This window comes from Microchirus variegatus (genome assembly GCF_963457635.1).
Source record: "Microchirus variegatus genome assembly, chromosome: 10".
NCBI lineage: Eukaryota > Metazoa > Chordata > Actinopteri > Pleuronectiformes > Soleidae > Microchirus > Microchirus variegatus.
The window spans coordinates 9,657,569-9,674,158 of NC_139811.1; the positions used below are offsets into that span (position 1 = coordinate 9,657,569).

The window sequence follows — 16,590 nt, forward strand, 5'->3', positions numbered from 1 at the left end:
AATACAATACAATACAATACAATATAATATAATATAATATAATATAATACAATACAATACAATACGATATAATATAATATAATACAATTTAATATAATACAACACAATATAATATAATACATCAAGAAATTTACTAAATAATAATAATAATAATACATTTTATTTATAAACAACACTTGATAGAAAAAAAAATAACAACAATAAAATAGCAATAAAATAGTAGGTCAAAGTATAAAAAAAGATAAAATATAGCATTTTCACATGTGATGAGTTTATTAAATAACTTATTTGGAAACATATTGGAATTGAGCAATCAATAAAGCAATAAATGAAAAAAAAAATGACATTAACACAAAAAAGCCCACTCCCTCTCTATGTGTCAGTGGTTTTAATTTAAACTCTCTTACTCATCCCTAATCCCATCAGGCGATTGGAGCAAAAGCAAGCGAGGGTAGAGAGCACAGGCACGGTGGGATGAAAATCGAGGTGAACCCATGTGCAGAGGGGATGGAGAAGATGGATCGAGTGATGAGGGCTGAGGAAAAGGAGACGCCTTTCCGTCTGTGTGATGTGATGACTTTCTTTCTGGGGGAAACCGCAACTGGAGGGAGACAGAAGACTGAAGAATTCCCCCCGATCCGGAGCTGCCAGGCATATCAGAGGGATGAGGCCTCAGGGTGATGGCTGGTTTTAGAGTTGTGACCATATCAGGAGGGGGCGCCCTGATATATAAGAGGATGACTTCAATAAACACACCCATATTCATCCTTGGAGAACCTCGGGCCTCCTGCGTTGGTGAGTATTTCACTGAACTGGACACTGTCCTTCCTGTGTAGACAGAAGGCAACTGGACTTGGAGTTTTCTTGAGGACAGCTAACCTGTTTTTCCAAGCTGTGAACAGTCTTCCTTTGTAAAACCTCTATTTCCACTTTCTATCCATCTCTCAGCCTCTCTCTGCAGCAGTCAGTTAGTCAGTTGGTCAGTTTGTGTGTGCAAGAGAAGCAGCAGCCATGCCAGGTGGATATAAAGGAGAGTGCGGGGACGATGTGGACCCCATGCCGTTCCTGGTTCCATCGGAAAAGGAGCGCATGGATGTTATGAACAAGCCATACGACATCAAGCGCTCCTGCTGGGTCAAAGATGAGAAGGCGGCCTTCTTAGCTGGGGAGATCCAGTCTGACGACGGGGACAAAGTCACCGTCAAGACCTCCAAGAACACTGTGAAGACTAAAAGCATTTTGTCTTCAACGTTCACTTCATCAATCATGATTCAAGTATTGACACAGTGATTGTTTTTTTTTCCTCTCCTCATTAGACTGTGAGTGTGAAGAAGGACGACATTCAGCAGATGAATCCTCCCAAGTTCTACCAAGCGTGCGACATGGCCAACCTCACGTTCCTCAACGAGGCCAGTGTCATGGAGAACCTGCGCAGCCGCTACGTCAGCATGAGGATCTATGTAAGCAATCAACTCAACACAGTTAGACCACACTGGTGCATTGTTGGATGGGTTAATGAAGGGGTTTTACACCTATTCTACACATAGGTAGATGGTTTAGCTCAAGCAATACTCAGTCCCTCATTCATTGTCTACTGCTTTATCCTCCACATGAGGGTACTAGGGGCCAATCCCAGCTGAGATGGGGTGAAAGGCGAGGGGTATACAGCCTGTACAGGTCACCAGTCCATCACAGGGACACATAGAGACAAACAACCATTTACACTCACATTCATACCGATGGGTGTCCAATGGGAGGAAACCAGAACTTGAACACCCAGAGAAAACCCACACATTCACATGATGGGGGACATGAAAACCCCACGCATGGATCACGAATCAGGTCTTTTTTTGGCTGCGAGGCAACAGTACTAGCCACTACTCCACAGTGTGGCCCTATCAACATACAACATTTGTGCCATCTGTGCCTCTAGAGGAGTTAATTCTAACCCTATCCCAGTTTTATGGCCTACAACTTGAGTTGTATTATGGCAAATGTAGGATCCCATATTTTTTAGATCTGGGCTCATCCTACAGACAGATATTGTGGTCTTTTCCGCCTTATTGAGACAAGCTTTTCTCTCTTTGTTGTTGCTCATGAACTGCTCTACTCTACTACTCTACTCTTTATTTCTTACCCCCATCTATAGACGTACTCCGGCCTCTTCTGCGTGACCATCAACCCGTACAAATGGCTGCCCGTCTACGGCGCTAAAGTGGCCCAGATGTACAAGGGGAAGAAACGCAACGAAGTGCCTCCTCACCTCTTCTCCGTCTCTGACAACGCCTACCATGACATGATGATGGGTGAGGAGAGAGGGCAGATTGCAGGGGAATAGGGTTAAGTATTAGAGTAATGTGACAACAGAATCAAATGTAAGACGTGTAGGGAGACAGACACATAGGGGGGGGGGGGGGCCACTTCAAGGACCAAAGAGGTCGAGGTCATTTCAGTCAATCACAGGTCATCGATGAGTGAGGGGAGCGAGCCAAAGTCGGTAAAGAGAGGTAAACATGCAAGTGGCATGCGGTGATTTGGCGTGTAACCCTCTGTGTAATCACGCAGTTACACTGTGTGGAAACAGGGAGCGGGCCAGTTGCTGGAGGTTTGTAATTATTGCAGCTCGCGATGATTTGTTCAGGGAATAGAAAAAAATACTTTACGAGCCATTATGTGGCACCGGGGGGACAGCTGACAGCTGCCTGTGATGTCGCTCGTGCTGACGGAGAGCATCAGCAGTCTACTGATCTGCTCTGAGGGAAATCAGCAGTCATTAATCTCACCTCACGCACACTGTCTCTTTGTTTCTCTACTCCACTCTCCTGCCCCCCACCCCTGTGTGCCCCGACACTGCAGAGCATGAGAACCAGTCTATGCTGATCACGTGAGGATATTTTGCTTTTTCACCCTGTTTCTTGTATATGTGTAAACCTATATGTAGTCCGCATTTGTCCCTGTTACTAAATCCTTATTGGTGTATTTCTCTCTCGAGTGGAGAATCCGGTGCTGGCAAGACTGAGAACACTAAGAAGGTTATCCAGTACTTTGCCAATGTTGGAGCCTCTGGGAGCAAAGCATCAGACTCCAAGGCAAGTAGTCTATGCATATGAGTAACCTCAAAAACTCAACTCAAACACAGTCAACTCCACAGATGCACCCTTGCTGTTATGGTACTACTGACTGGAAAATTAATAGGTTACGAAAGAGTTTTCCACCAATCACAAATAAGCAGTATTACACTCTTAGAAATAAGGGTTCCCAAAGGGTCCTTTTACAAGGGCTGAGGTTCTACCAGGAACCATTTGCTTCCCGAAGAAAGGGTTTTCAAGGGTTCTTGGTAAAACTAATGATTCCAGTAAGAACCATTTTGATCCAGAGAACTCTTTAAAGGTGCATTATGTAATAAATCTAAATCAACTGGCCATAAAATCCTCCTAATATGTCACAGAGACTCAGGAATAATGTTCATATAACAAACTGAACTCACCAACAACAACAGTACAGACAAAATATTTGCATTAAAAAAAAATATTTTGCAGACTGCAAATCGTGTTTATGTTTTGAAATCATGTTTTGGCATGTGGCGCCACCTACAGCCGTCTACCAATCATTGCAGTCAGTAGAGTCTCAGCTGCCGAGCAACCATAGGTTGCCAGTTACGTCAGAAAACAAAACCTTAAAGACCTCGGTATTTTGAATTTGAATGCAGTAACAGTTTTTGGCCACATTCTTACATATGGCACCTTTAAAACCCCTTTCCTGAATAAAGGGTTTTAAAAGGGTTCTTAGTGGAATCCTCCAAAAAGAGTTCTCCTATGAGGACAAGTGGAAGAACCCTATATGGTTCTAAATAGCACTTTTATTTCTAAGAGTGTATTCTCTCCTCTCTTCTCAGGGCTTTCTGGAGGACCAGATCATTCAGGCTAACCCGGTGCTGGAGGCATTCGGCAACGCCAAGACCATCAGGAACAACAACTCCTCACGCTTTGTAAGGACATGTGCACAATAACCGTTGTTTCACATCATTACAAACAAAATAGTACAAATCATAAAGACAGTCATGATCAGTTTTGCGGGTCCGTGTTTTGTTTCAGGGAAAGTTCATCCGCATCCACTTCGGGCCGACCACTAAGCTGGCCGGTGCTGATATAGAGACTTGTGAGTGGCTTTGATGGATTTATTCTTTTACTGCTTTTGGAACCACGTTATCCTACCATTAATTCATCCAATAAGACGAGCTATCATTCTGTGAAACCAACATTAGCATAAGAAATAATGATAATAAGTGGATCATTATAACGTTTATATACGTTTATGTACGCAACATTTATGTAACTATCATGTGTGCGTTTGTAAATCAGATCTCCTCGAGAAATCGAGAGTGATTTCCCAGCAGGCCGCAGAGAGAGGATATCACATCTTCTACCAACTCCTATCTGGAAAGAAGCCAGAACTCATAGGTGAGAGACAGAGAGCAGCGCCATCATTCATTAAGCAGCAGACGTAGCCAATCGATAGTTCAATTCATTTGAATTAAAAGTTCCTAAATGTTAAAGTTAATGGATAAATGCTTATATAAATAGTCGTGGTTAAAAGTAGCTAAAAGTACTGGATGATGAATGAAGTCGTGAAGCAACTGGGATAGGAAGAAGCGAATGGGTCATTTCCGCTGCCAGTGTGAAGGTAAAATAAAAAAGAGTGATTATTGTAGCATAAAATGAAGTTAAATCAATTAAAACATCAATAATAAAATAAATACATACTCAGAAAACGTGTACCAGCAAGTGATTCTATATTCTGGTTAATAAAGAGTAGCATCCATTGAATGTTGTGGTTTTCTTTCAGGATCACAAGTGATTATTATGTTGTTGACGATGATGATGATGATGATGATGATGTTAAAGGTGCATTATGTAATAAATCTAAATCAACTGTCCATAAAATCCTCCTAATATGTCACAGAGACTCAGGAATAATGTTCATATAACAAACTGAACTCACCAACAACAGTACAGACAAAATATTAGCATTAAAAAAATATATATTTTGCGGACTGCAAATCATGTTTATGTTTTGAAATCATGTTTTGGCATGTGGCGCCACCGAACGCCGTCTACCAATTATTGCAGTCAGTAGAGTCTCAGCTGCCGAGCAACCACGGGTTGCCAGTTACGTCAGAAAACAAAACCTAAAAGACCTCGGTATTTTGAATTTGAATGTAGTAACTGTTTTTGGCCACATTCTTACATATGGCACCTTTAACTCCTGTGTTTGCCAGAGGCGCTGCTGCTGAGTCCAGACCCCAAACAGTATGTGTGGGTTTGCCAGGGAGTGACAGTGGTGGACAACATGGACGACGGCGAGGAGCTGCAGCTCACTGATGTCAGTCAAACTCAAAGCTTCCTTGTGCCAGCTGTTTTTATTTTTTATTTTTTTAACCACGCTGTTTATTGATTTGAAATCGTGAATATGTAGTATGTCGATGAGCTTGTTCAAAGTGCGGCTGCCTCTTCATGTCTTCATGACTTTGGTGTGCGTTGCTCATGCGTCCACAGGAGGCCTTTGATGTTCTTGGCTTCACTCCCGAGGAGAAGATGAGCATCTACAAGCTGACTGGAGGCATAATGCACTTCGGCAACATGAAGTTCAAACAGAAAGCCAGAGAGGAACAGGCTGATGTGGATTCCACTGAGGGTATTTTTCTTTTTCACTTTCTGTACATTATATTTATCTTCAACTCTCCCTACCCTGACCATCTCGGTCTTTTTACTCTGCTCATTTTTCAAAAGCCAGCTTCTCATTTTAATGTAATTTTTAAAGTTTATGTCTTATATACTTGTTCTGATCATTATTATTTCCTTCTCAATAGTGGCTGACAAAGTCGCCCACCTCATGGCCATCAACTCTGGGGAGCTGCAGAAGGGCATAACGCGGCCAAGGGTCAAGGTCGGCAATGAGTTTGTGACCAAAGGTAACACAAAGACACTGTTAGGTTATTGAAATAATGGAAACAAAGACAAAGCACTCACCCGCTGTCTAATATCTGACCTCAGGTCAGAACCAGGACCAGTGCGTGTACTCCATCGGCGCTCTGGCAAAAGCCATCTATGACCGCATGTTTAAGTGGATGGTGACCCGCATCAATAGGACCCTGGACACCAAGATGCAGCGGCAGTACTTCATAGGAGTGCTGGACATTGCTGGCTTTGAGATCTTCGAGGTTAGATACTTCTTGATTAATTGACTGAGATATTTGGAGTCACTTATTATAATCCTCACACCTCACCTCACCTCACCTCCCCAGTTCAACAGCTTTGAGCAGCTCTGCATCAACTTCACCAACGAGAAGCTGCAGCAGTTCTTCAACCACCACATGTTTGTGCTGGAGCAAGAAGAGTACAAGAAGGAGGGAATCGACTGGGTCTTCATCGACTTTGGTCTGGACCTGCAGGCCTGTATCGACCTGCTGGAAAAGGTAACACACTCACAAATAATATACGGTTGGCATTAAAGCACGCAAACATGGATGTTCCGCATCATGCACTGTCTTTCTCGTTTTTACATCACCTGTCTCCAGCCTATGGGGATTTTCTCCATCCTGGAGGAACAGTGTGTGTTTCCAAAGGCGACAGACGGGACCTTCAAAGCATCTTTGTATGAAAACCACCAGGGCAAGTCCTCCAACTTCCTCAAGCCAAAAGCTGGAAAGAAAGGAGCTGAGGCTCACTTTGAACTGGTGCACTATGCTGGCACTGTGAGTACTGGACCACAACATCTGACATCATGTGCCTACACAAGGAGATGCAAGCGTGTGTGTGTGTGTTTGTGTTTGTGTTTGTGTCGTTCACAGGTGGGTTACAACATCACCGGCTGGCTAGAGAAGAACAAAGACCCACTGAACGAGACAGTGGTGGCTCTCTTCCAGAAGTCCTCCATGCCCCTGCTGGCTCTGCTCTTCAAAGAGGAGGAGGGCACTGCAGGGACCAAGAAGCAGAAAAAAGGGTCTTCCTTCCAAACCGTCTCCAACTTCTACAGGGTAACTCACTGAGACACACGCACATGTACATGCACATACAGTAAATACTGCCACAATGGTTAAGTTAAAGGTGGCATATGTAAGAATGTGGCCAAAAACGGTTACTACATTCAAATTCAAAATACAGAGGTCTTTTAGATTTCGTTTTCTGACGTCACTGGCAACCCGTGGTTGCTCTGCAGCTGAGACTCTACTGACTGCAATGGTTGGTAGACGCCTGTAGGTGGCGCCACATGCCAAAACATGATTTCAAAACATAAAACATGATTTGCAGTCTGCAAAGTATTTTTTTAAATGTAAATATTTTGGTTGTACTGTTGTTGTTGGTGAGTTCAGTTTGTTATATGAACATTATTCCTGAGTCTTTGTGACATATTAGGAGGATTTTATGGCCAGTTGCTTTAGATTTATTACGTAATGCACCTTTAACAACAAAAGAACATCGGCCATGTCTTTTACAAAAAAAGTGTCAACACATCCTTACTCAAGTCCACCACAAAAACCACAAATATCGCAACATACTAACAGGTGTGCATCAACTTAATACAGTTTATCTCTGCTCAACAGGAACAGCTGAACAAACTGATGAGCACCCTGCGAAGCACTGCTCCACACTTTGTCCGCTGCATCATACCCAACGAGTTCAAGAAGTCAGGTCAGAGAGTGAAGTGAAGTTGTGTGTGAAGTTTGATTCATGTGTAAAGTAGAGAAGATGAATTTATCAAGCCTGTTTTTTGCTATTTATGTTAGTTTTTTCATACAGTAGATATAATGCCCCCAGCAGGCAATTTATTAGTCACACTCCAGTCAGAGCCACTCTTTTACCAAGGGCAGTCCACTTGCCTTAAATAACATGATGACTCACACTGCATTCAATAGAGGTTTAAGTTAAACACTTTTTGTGTATCATTTGTTATAATTTAACTGTTTTATCATGTGGAGGAAAACATGAAAACCAGTAAAGCATATCAGCCAAAACACCCTTAAAAGAAACCCCAAAAATGCATCATATATCGGCCTTTGGCTGCTTGGATTTGCTAAGATATTTCTATTATATTATGTGCCACAATACTAAGATCATAGTTTCATGTTTTCCTGTGAAATACACAGATGAAATGACTCACTATCAGCTGATGATTGTTGGGTTTGTTAGTCACAAGCTCTCATTTTCACAGGTGTTACAGACAATCACCTGATCTTGCACCAGTTAGCCTGTAATGGCGTCTTAGAGGGAATTCGTATCTGCAGGAAAGGATTCCCCAACAGACTACAGTACCCAGAATTCAAACAAAGGTCTGAGCACAGTCACCTTTATACCGATATGTTCAGTAATATTTTGAGGGATTTTATGAACTGTTCTTTTGTTGTTATCCTCCTCCTTTTGTCTCGTGTATATCTTGTATAATCGTCTTCTAGGTACTGTATTCTCAACCCCAACGTTATCCCAAAAGGATTTGTTGACAACAAGAAGGCATCTGAGCTCATCCTGAGCTCCATTGGTCTGGATAACATAGAGTACCGCATCGGTCACAGCAAGGTACATCAGCCATATTCGTACGAGTGACATTCAAGTGCCTCACTTAAGGATCATTTTGAGATACTTTCATTACTTAAATTAAATCACAGTGTCAATATTTTACAGTGGTCATATATAAGAAGCTAGATTTCATTTTTCCAACAGCAGTGAGCAGATAAATGATTCATCTGATCAGTCAAAATGTTGATAAAAGAGATAATGCCGTTAATAAATGACTCATATCCTGATTTTCTCTTTGTATGTATTTCCCTCTCCAGGTGTTCTTCCGCGCAGGCGTCCTGGCAAAGCTGGAGGACATGCGTGACGAGCGGCTGGCGAAGATCATCACCCTGCTGCAGTCTCAGCTCAGAGGAACTCTGATGAGGGTCGAGTTTAAGAAGATGGTGGACAGACGGTCAGTGTGTGAGTGTTTTCTTGGGTCGTGACGGTGACTCACTTCACTAACAGCGCTTCTCTGTGTGGGTGATGCAGAATTGCACTGATGGCCATGCAGCGGAATGTGAGGAAGTTCCTTCAGCTGCGCTTCTGGGGCTGGTGGAAACTTTACACAAAGGTAAAAACGTCGAGGTTTTCCCCCTTTATCACTTTTATCATCATCATCATCATCATCATCTCCATGTCTCCCACAGGTGAAGCCCCTACTCATGGTCGCTCGCCAGGAGGAGATTTTCAAGGCCAAAGAAGAGGAGCTGAGGGAGGCAGTGGAGAAGGTCAAGGGCCTGGAGGGCAGGATCAAAGATCTCGAGGGGAAGATGGTCACTCTGTCACAGGAAAAGAAAGACTTGACCCTGGCTCTGACTGCAGTAGGTGCACATAATAAAGGGACTCAGATCATACAGTAGTGACTGAGTTAGTGTGCACGTACACTCTCAGAAATAAAAGTGCTAAGTAGAACCATATAAGGTTCTTCGTCTTGTCCTCATAGGAGAACCCTTTTTGGCTCCAGGTGGAACCACCAAGAACCCTTTTAAAACCCTTTATTCAGAAAAGGGGTTTTAAAGGGTTCTCTGGACCAAAATGGTTCTTAAAGGAAACATTAAGTGTTACCAAGAACCCTTGAAAAACCCTTTCTTCAGTAAAGGGTTTTTCAGAAGCAAATGGTCCCAGGTAGAACCGATCAGCCCTTGTAGAAGGACCATTTTGGAACCCTTATTTCTAAGCGTGTATGACACATAAGCTACATGTCATTGCAGCTTTTAGATCATTAATATAGAGATGCAATGAAATGTCTATGCTACCAGTTGACCGTTTATGGATATATAGTTAAATGCATTAGGAAATAGTCTATAATGTGGATAATATGTACTTTTTTTATAGTCTTGTGTTAGTGTTAATATCTTTATATATTGTAAAAAAAAAAAAGGGTAATGCATGTTTATTATTTATTATCTTTATCTTTACTGTCTTTGCTGCTGTAACAATTTAATTACCCCAATTATGACAATTAAAGGACGATCTTATCTTATCTTATAGTTAGCTTTGACAGAACCTGTGTTGTGTATTTGGTCAGAAATGCCCACTGCATCCATTGATCAATCCATTTTGTACGGATAAAGGGAAAGCCGATAAAACTACAACAGAAATTGTCTCTTATGAACAAATGCTGGTTAGAGCCAATATGATGATATTGATACATTTGAGATAAAGTGACTAAAAGTGATGCTGCCACCTGTCAAAATATAACAAAATAAATCCAAATGTCACAGACAAGCACTGCATTCACACATATGTGTCTGTCTCTGCAGGAGCAGGACACACTAGGTGATGCTGAGGAGCGCTGCACCCAGATGATGCACCAAAAGGTCCAGCTGGAGGAGTCACTGCAGGTAATTTACCTCTGATAGTCAACAATAAATAACTGATGACTGACAATGATGGGACCACTGGATTACAGCCATGTAGCTATTGGATTATACGTCTTGAAATCACAGTTTAAAGCGATCCGACTTAACAAAAGCTGTGAATTTAGGATCTGCGTGAGCGCCTGGAGGAAGAAGAGGGCAACGCAGCTTCTCTGCACGGCCAGAGGAGGCAGCTGGAGGGGGAAGTGACTGAGCTGAAGAGAGACCTGGAGTCTCTGGAGTCCACGCTGGCCAAGATGGAGAAGGAGAAACAGGTAAAAGGGAGGAGGAGGAGGAGGAGGCTGTGTGTGACATACTTGTGTAAATCCGTTTGATTTAATCATTAAATCTTGTGTTTAGGGTCTGGACTACAAAGTGCGGACTCTGACAGGTGACCTGAGCCAGAGGGACGACCAAATCGGCAAACTGCAGAAGGAAAAGAGAGCTCTGGAGGACCTGCAACAGGTAGACCAACACATGCACACAGGAAAACTATTTATAATGACATATTATTGTATAGAGTTTAATAGCAAAAAGATGAATGATATTTCATCATTTATTCAGAAAACTCTGGAGGATCTCCAAGCAGAAGAAGACAAAGTCAATCATCTAACTAAGACCAACAGCAGGCTCAACACCCAAGTGAACGAGGTACGAGAGTCTTGTCCTTCACAGACAGACCTGATTACATGTTTGTCTGAAAGACTCTTTAAGACTTTGTGTATCTGAATATGAATCTATGTGTATATATATATATAGCTTGAGGACAGCTGGGAGCAGGAGAAGAGGATCAGGGCAGAGGTGGAAAAGGCACGGAGGAAGGCAGAAGGAGACCTGAGGATGACCATCGAGCACTTGAACGAGATGGAGAACGCAAAGGTCGATCTGGAGGAGGTCATCAAGAAGTGAGGCGCACAGAAAACGCTTATGCAGCTCCATATTCATGTATGCATCTCACTCTCCTTTACACACTTTCACTCCTTTCTCTCTCTCTGTGTGTGTGTGTGTTCTTCTAGGAGAGACTTTGAAATCAACAACATGAACTCCAAGCTGGAAGACGAACAAGCTCTGAGCTCCATGCTTAGCCGCAAGCTCAAAGAGCACCAGGTATGTAAGTGTTTCAGCAACGTCCAGGCCAGTGGCAACAGCTTTGAATTTAGCTTTAGCAAATGTTGCTAACTGATACTTAGCCAGTCACCAATTAAAAAATCAACACGGGCTCATCTCTTTCCTTCAGGGCCGCATCGAGGAGCTGGAGGAGGAGCTGGAGGCCGAACGAGCCATGAGAGCTAAGGTTTACATTTTAGCTTCCTCCATAGTGTCAGCCGTTATAAGAGACTTCGGTAACACTTTGTAATAAGTACACACTTTTAGCATTAGCTAAGAATTAATAAATGTCGAATTAATCATTTGTAACGCATGAATAATCATTAATGTCATTTATAAACACAGTTATAAATGTTTTACTCATGTGCTGACTTAGCATCAGCTAATTAGCATTAGCCTTGTACTGAGCGACTGCCGGACACAGCAGCTATTTGATGAGTAAAACATGTATAGCTGTGTTTATAAACTACATACTAATGAGTATTCATGCGTTATACATGATTAATTCAATATTTATTAATGCTTAGCTTAGCTAATAATATTAGCATTAGCTAAGTTAGCTAATGCTAATAGTGTGTACTTATTGTAAAGTGTTACAGAGAGTTCAGTTCAACCCTCATACACGACCCATTACAGCAGCGGTGTAAATAAAGCTGATATGTGAGATATGACACGTTGAGAACAACAATGTCCTCCGACAGGTTGAGAAGCAGAGGGCCGAGCTGTCTCGAGATCTGGAGGATCTCAGTGACAGGCTGGAGGAGGCCGGAGGAGCCACCGTGACACAGGTGAGTGCGCCGTAGACAGCTGTGTGTCTTATGAGCCTAAGCACAAAACCCTTAATCTCCACATTCTTTCATCAGATTGAGCAGAACAGGAAGCGGGAGACGGAACTGTCCAAGCTGAGGCGGGAGCTGGAGGAGGCTGCGCTGAAGTCAGAGGCCACGGCGGCCGGCCTGAGAAAGAAGCACTCAGACGTGATGGCAGAGCTGGGCGAGCAGCTGGAGAACCTGACCAGGCTGAAAGTCAAACTGGAGAAGGACAAAATGGGCATGAAGGCTGAGATCGAGGATCTAAGCGTCACCATAGAGACCACACAGAAAGCCAAAGTATAAAGTCATTTTGTTCTGGTATATCAACAAATGACATCACGCCGGAATGTGAACTTTTCTGCTTTTTCTGTAGATGAACTCTGAGGTCCACGCTCATAAGCTGGAAGACAACCTGGCAGAGGCCAACGCTCGCCTGGCGGAGCTGGAGCGCACGCAGACGGAGCTCAACGCCGCCAAAATCCACCTGACTGGTGGGAAAAACACAACACACAGTTTAGTTGTGTTTCTCAGAGTCTCATCTACCAGTGTTTTAATGTTGTTTTTGTGTGCGTGAAGCGGAGAATAATGATCTGAGCCGGGAGTTGGAAGACGCGCAGAGTAAGCTGACGCAGACGAGCAGGCTGAAGGCCTCGCTCGCCTTGCAGGTCGATGAGCTCAGGAGACAGGTGGACGAGGAGAACAAGGTATGACTATTTTCCGCAGATAAACTCAAAACCTCTCATAAAACCAACCAACCGCCACCTCTCTCTCCGTCTCTCTGCAGGGCCGTAACACAGCCGTGGTGGCCTTGGCCAACGCCCGCCATGACCTCTCCCTGCTGAAGGAGCAGCTGGAGGAGGAGTCGGAAGCCCGCGGCGAGCTGCAGCGCCTCGTGTCCAAGCTCAACGCCGACGTCACCACCTGGAGGAGCAAGTACGAGACAGACGCCATCCACCGCACAGAGGAGCTGGAGGAGACCAAGTAGGTTAAACAAAAAAACCTACAAGCTCACGATCCTCTGTGTTTTATATCAGTCCTGTGCTTTGATTAAAAATACACCAGTGTTGACGCGTCTTTGAATTAATCTCCCAGTCGACTCTCTCCATCTTTCCCTTCCACCCACTCTCGCTCTCCTCTCCAGGCGCAAACTTGCAGTGCGTCTCCAGGAGGCTGAGGAGGCAGCGGAGGTGGCTCAGGCCAGAGCTGCCAGCTTGGACAAGATCAAGCAGAGGCTGCAGGGAGAAGTGGAGGACCTCACCATAGACCTGGAGAAGGTACACTACCGTTTCAAAAGTCTGGGGTCACCTATGCAATTTTCTTTATGTTTTCCATTAAAAGTCACACTTTTATTCATCAAAAGAGTTGAGAAAATAAATAGAAAATGTAGTCAAGACATAATTACACAAGGGTTTTCAAGGGTTTTCTAATCATCCAATAGCCTTCTAATATGATTAGAAAACACAATGTACCATTAGAACACTGGAAATGGGCCTCTATACACCTATGTACATATTCCATTAAAAACCAGACGTTTGCAGCTAGAATAGTTGTTTAGCACATTAACAATGTATAGAGTGTATTTCTGATTCATTTAATGTTATATTCATTGAAAAAAGTGCTTTTCCTTCAAAAATAAGTACATTTATAAGTTATCCCAGACTCTTGAACGGTAGTGTACATGAACACACTCATTCCTCACTAACACTTATTTCTATGCACTTGCTCTACACACCTTTTTTAACTCAATCAAAGAAGTTCTCATGCAGTTTTTACTCTATTTAACTGCGTTTGTGTGACTAGTCCAACGCGGCAGCGGCAGCTCTGGATAAGAGACAGAGGGTTTTCGACAAACTGGCGGCCGAGTGGCACCAGAAGAACGAGGAGCTGCAGCTGGAGCTGGAGAGCAGCCAGAAGGAGAGTCGCTCCTACATGACAGAACTGTACAAGCTGAAGACGGCGTACGAGGAGAGCCAGGATCACATCGAGACGGTGCGCAAGGACAACAAAACCCTCTCAGGTGCCTCTCTAACAGCTGAAGATTCTAAAATGGGAAATGTGCGAGAGATGTTGGTGCTTAACAGGACAGAGCGATGTTTTGCGGGTACTTTTCTTTACAGAGGAGATCAAGGAGTTGGTCGACCAGCTTGGCGAAGGAGGCCGCAGCGTCCACGAGCTGCAGAAAGCCAAGAAGAAACTGGAGGTGGAGAAGGAGGAGCTGCAGATGGCTCTGGATGAAGCCGAAACTTCATTAGAGGTGCAAAGGACTGACAAAGCTGGGCTTATGCCATCTTTTTATAAAGGATTTAAAAAAAATGGCCAAAGCAGGAGCAAATATGCATCCATTAATTGCCAATATGTGTTATGCACATCCAGGTGGAGGAAGGTAAGCTGGTGCGCGTGCAGCTGGAGTTGGCTCAGGTCAAAGCTGACATCGACCGACGAATTCACGAGAAAGAGGAAGAATTTGAAGTCACCAGGTTAGACTTTACTGTATCGAGGCTGCAACAGCCACACTTACCTCATATTTAGTCGTATAACCAATGCTAATGTCTCCTGCCACTGCTGTCCAGAAAGAACCACGCGCGTGCAGTGGAGTCGCTGCAGGCCAGTTTGGAGGCGGAGGCCAAAGGTCGAGCCGAGGCTCTGAGGATGAAGAAGAAGATGGAGGGAGACTTGAATGAGATGGAGATCCAGCTGGAGCATGCTAACAGGAACAACGTGGAGCTGGTCAAAACCCTGAAGAAGCTGCAGCAGCAGATCAAAGTGAGGTTTATTTGATGACAAAAAGGGCGAGGAAAAATCTATTGAAACTAACGCAACAACGTTTATTTTAACCCAGGATCTGCAGGTGCAGATGGACGAGGACGCTCGTCAGCACGAGGAGCTGAGGGAGAAACACAGCCTCCAGGAGCGGCGTCTGTGTCTCATGCAGGGGGAGATGGAGGAGCTGAGAGGAGGTCTGGAGGCGTCTGAGAGGGCCCGCAAACAGATGGAGCAGGAGCTGGTGGACACCACAGAGAGGTTCAGCGAGATCAGCATGCACGTGAGTGGCTCCACCAGGAGAGCGTCCACAGGTGAACTGTGTCCTTTACTTACTGTATATCGAATTTATTTTTCTCTTCACACCAGAACCAAAGTCTGACAATTCTGAAAAGAAAACTGGAGGCAGACCTCACTCGGGTGTCCAGTGAGAACGTGGAGCTGATCTCGGAGTTCCGCGCCGCCGACGAGAGAGCCAAGAAGGCTGTGACTGACGTGAGTTACACTTAAATGATTTGAATCGAGTCCAAAACGAACCGCGCAGTAATTTTGCATCTCTGTGTCCAGGCAACGCGACTGTGCGAGGAGCTTCGGCAGGAGCAGGAACGGAGCTCCCACCTGGAGAGAATCAAGAAGAACCAGGAGCAGAACCTGAAAGACCTCGCGATGAAGCTGGAGGAGGCCGAGCAGCAGGCGCTCAAGGCCGGGAAACGCACCATCCAAAAACTGGAAACCAGGGTGAGGAGCTGGTAGAAACGGAACACCTGGACGAGGAGGCCTCTCGTCAGACGTTACCTCACTTCCACTCTCCTTTTTTTTTTTTTTTTTTTAGATCAAAGAGCTGGAGAACGAGCTGGATCAGGAGCAGAAGCGCCACACGGAGACGGTGAAGATCCTCCGCAAGGGAGAGCGTCGACTCAAGGAGCTGATCTTCCAGACAGAGGAGGACCACAAGACCAACCAGCGCATGCAGGAGCTGGTGGAGAAGCTCCAGAACAAGCTCAAGTGCTACAAACGGCAGATAGAGGAAGCGGTGAGTGGGGAGGGAGTCACGTTGGATTGAACACCCGTCATGTCTTGAAATTGAAACGAGTGCGTTCATTTGACTGACACACATCTAATCTTGCGCGACTGCAGGAGGAGCAGGCCAACAGCAGCCTGTCCAAGTACAGGAAGACGATCCACGAGCTGGACGACGCAGAGGAGCGCGCAGATATGGCCGAGATGGCGCTGAATAAAATGAGGACCAGGAATCGGGCGTCGACCACGAAGGGCTTCACCTCGGTGGAGATCGTCCAGGTCACAAAGCCGTCCAGTAGAGGACAGGACGGCTGAAACAGAAAAGAGACGCACTGCTAGCAGGTGAGCACACACACCAACTCATAACTATGCGATTATAAAAAAAACTGTCTGCGTTTCATCGTCGATGATGGAATGTTTCCGTTTGCTCCCCCACCACAGTGACACACACCCGTTCAGCCGTCCAGTAGACACTTC

The 16,590-nt window shown here is 44.5% G+C and overlaps 1 protein-coding gene across 1 annotated transcript; it reads left to right on the forward strand.

Annotated features, from left to right (window-relative positions):
- Window positions 1-1,011: 1,011 nt before the first annotated feature.
- LOC310932730 (myosin-16-like) lies at window positions 1,012-16,428 on the forward strand (the record flags this gene model as incomplete). The annotated part of the gene is made up of 43 exons (XM_083896073.1): window positions 1,012-1,221; window positions 1,317-1,460; window positions 2,150-2,306; window positions 2,857-2,884; window positions 2,993-3,089; window positions 3,896-3,988; window positions 4,095-4,158; window positions 4,362-4,460; window positions 5,279-5,382; window positions 5,556-5,694; window positions 5,870-5,971; window positions 6,054-6,220; window positions 6,305-6,475; window positions 6,578-6,754; window positions 6,851-7,036; window positions 7,604-7,691; window positions 8,212-8,329; window positions 8,453-8,573; window positions 8,831-8,967; window positions 9,045-9,126; window positions 9,203-9,376; window positions 10,319-10,399; window positions 10,543-10,689; window positions 10,775-10,879; window positions 10,979-11,065; window positions 11,174-11,319; window positions 11,431-11,521; window positions 11,652-11,708; window positions 12,223-12,309; window positions 12,385-12,630; window positions 12,707-12,824; window positions 12,910-13,037; window positions 13,118-13,314; window positions 13,475-13,607; window positions 14,134-14,350; window positions 14,451-14,587; window positions 14,707-14,810; window positions 14,904-15,096; window positions 15,173-15,376; window positions 15,463-15,588; window positions 15,661-15,831; window positions 15,926-16,126; window positions 16,231-16,428. 43 exons carry the CDS (start codon window positions 1,012-1,014, stop codon window positions 16,426-16,428), a joined length of 5,832 nt encoding a protein of 1,943 aa, XP_083752199.1.
- Between the last annotated feature and the right edge of the window lie 162 nt (window positions 16,429-16,590).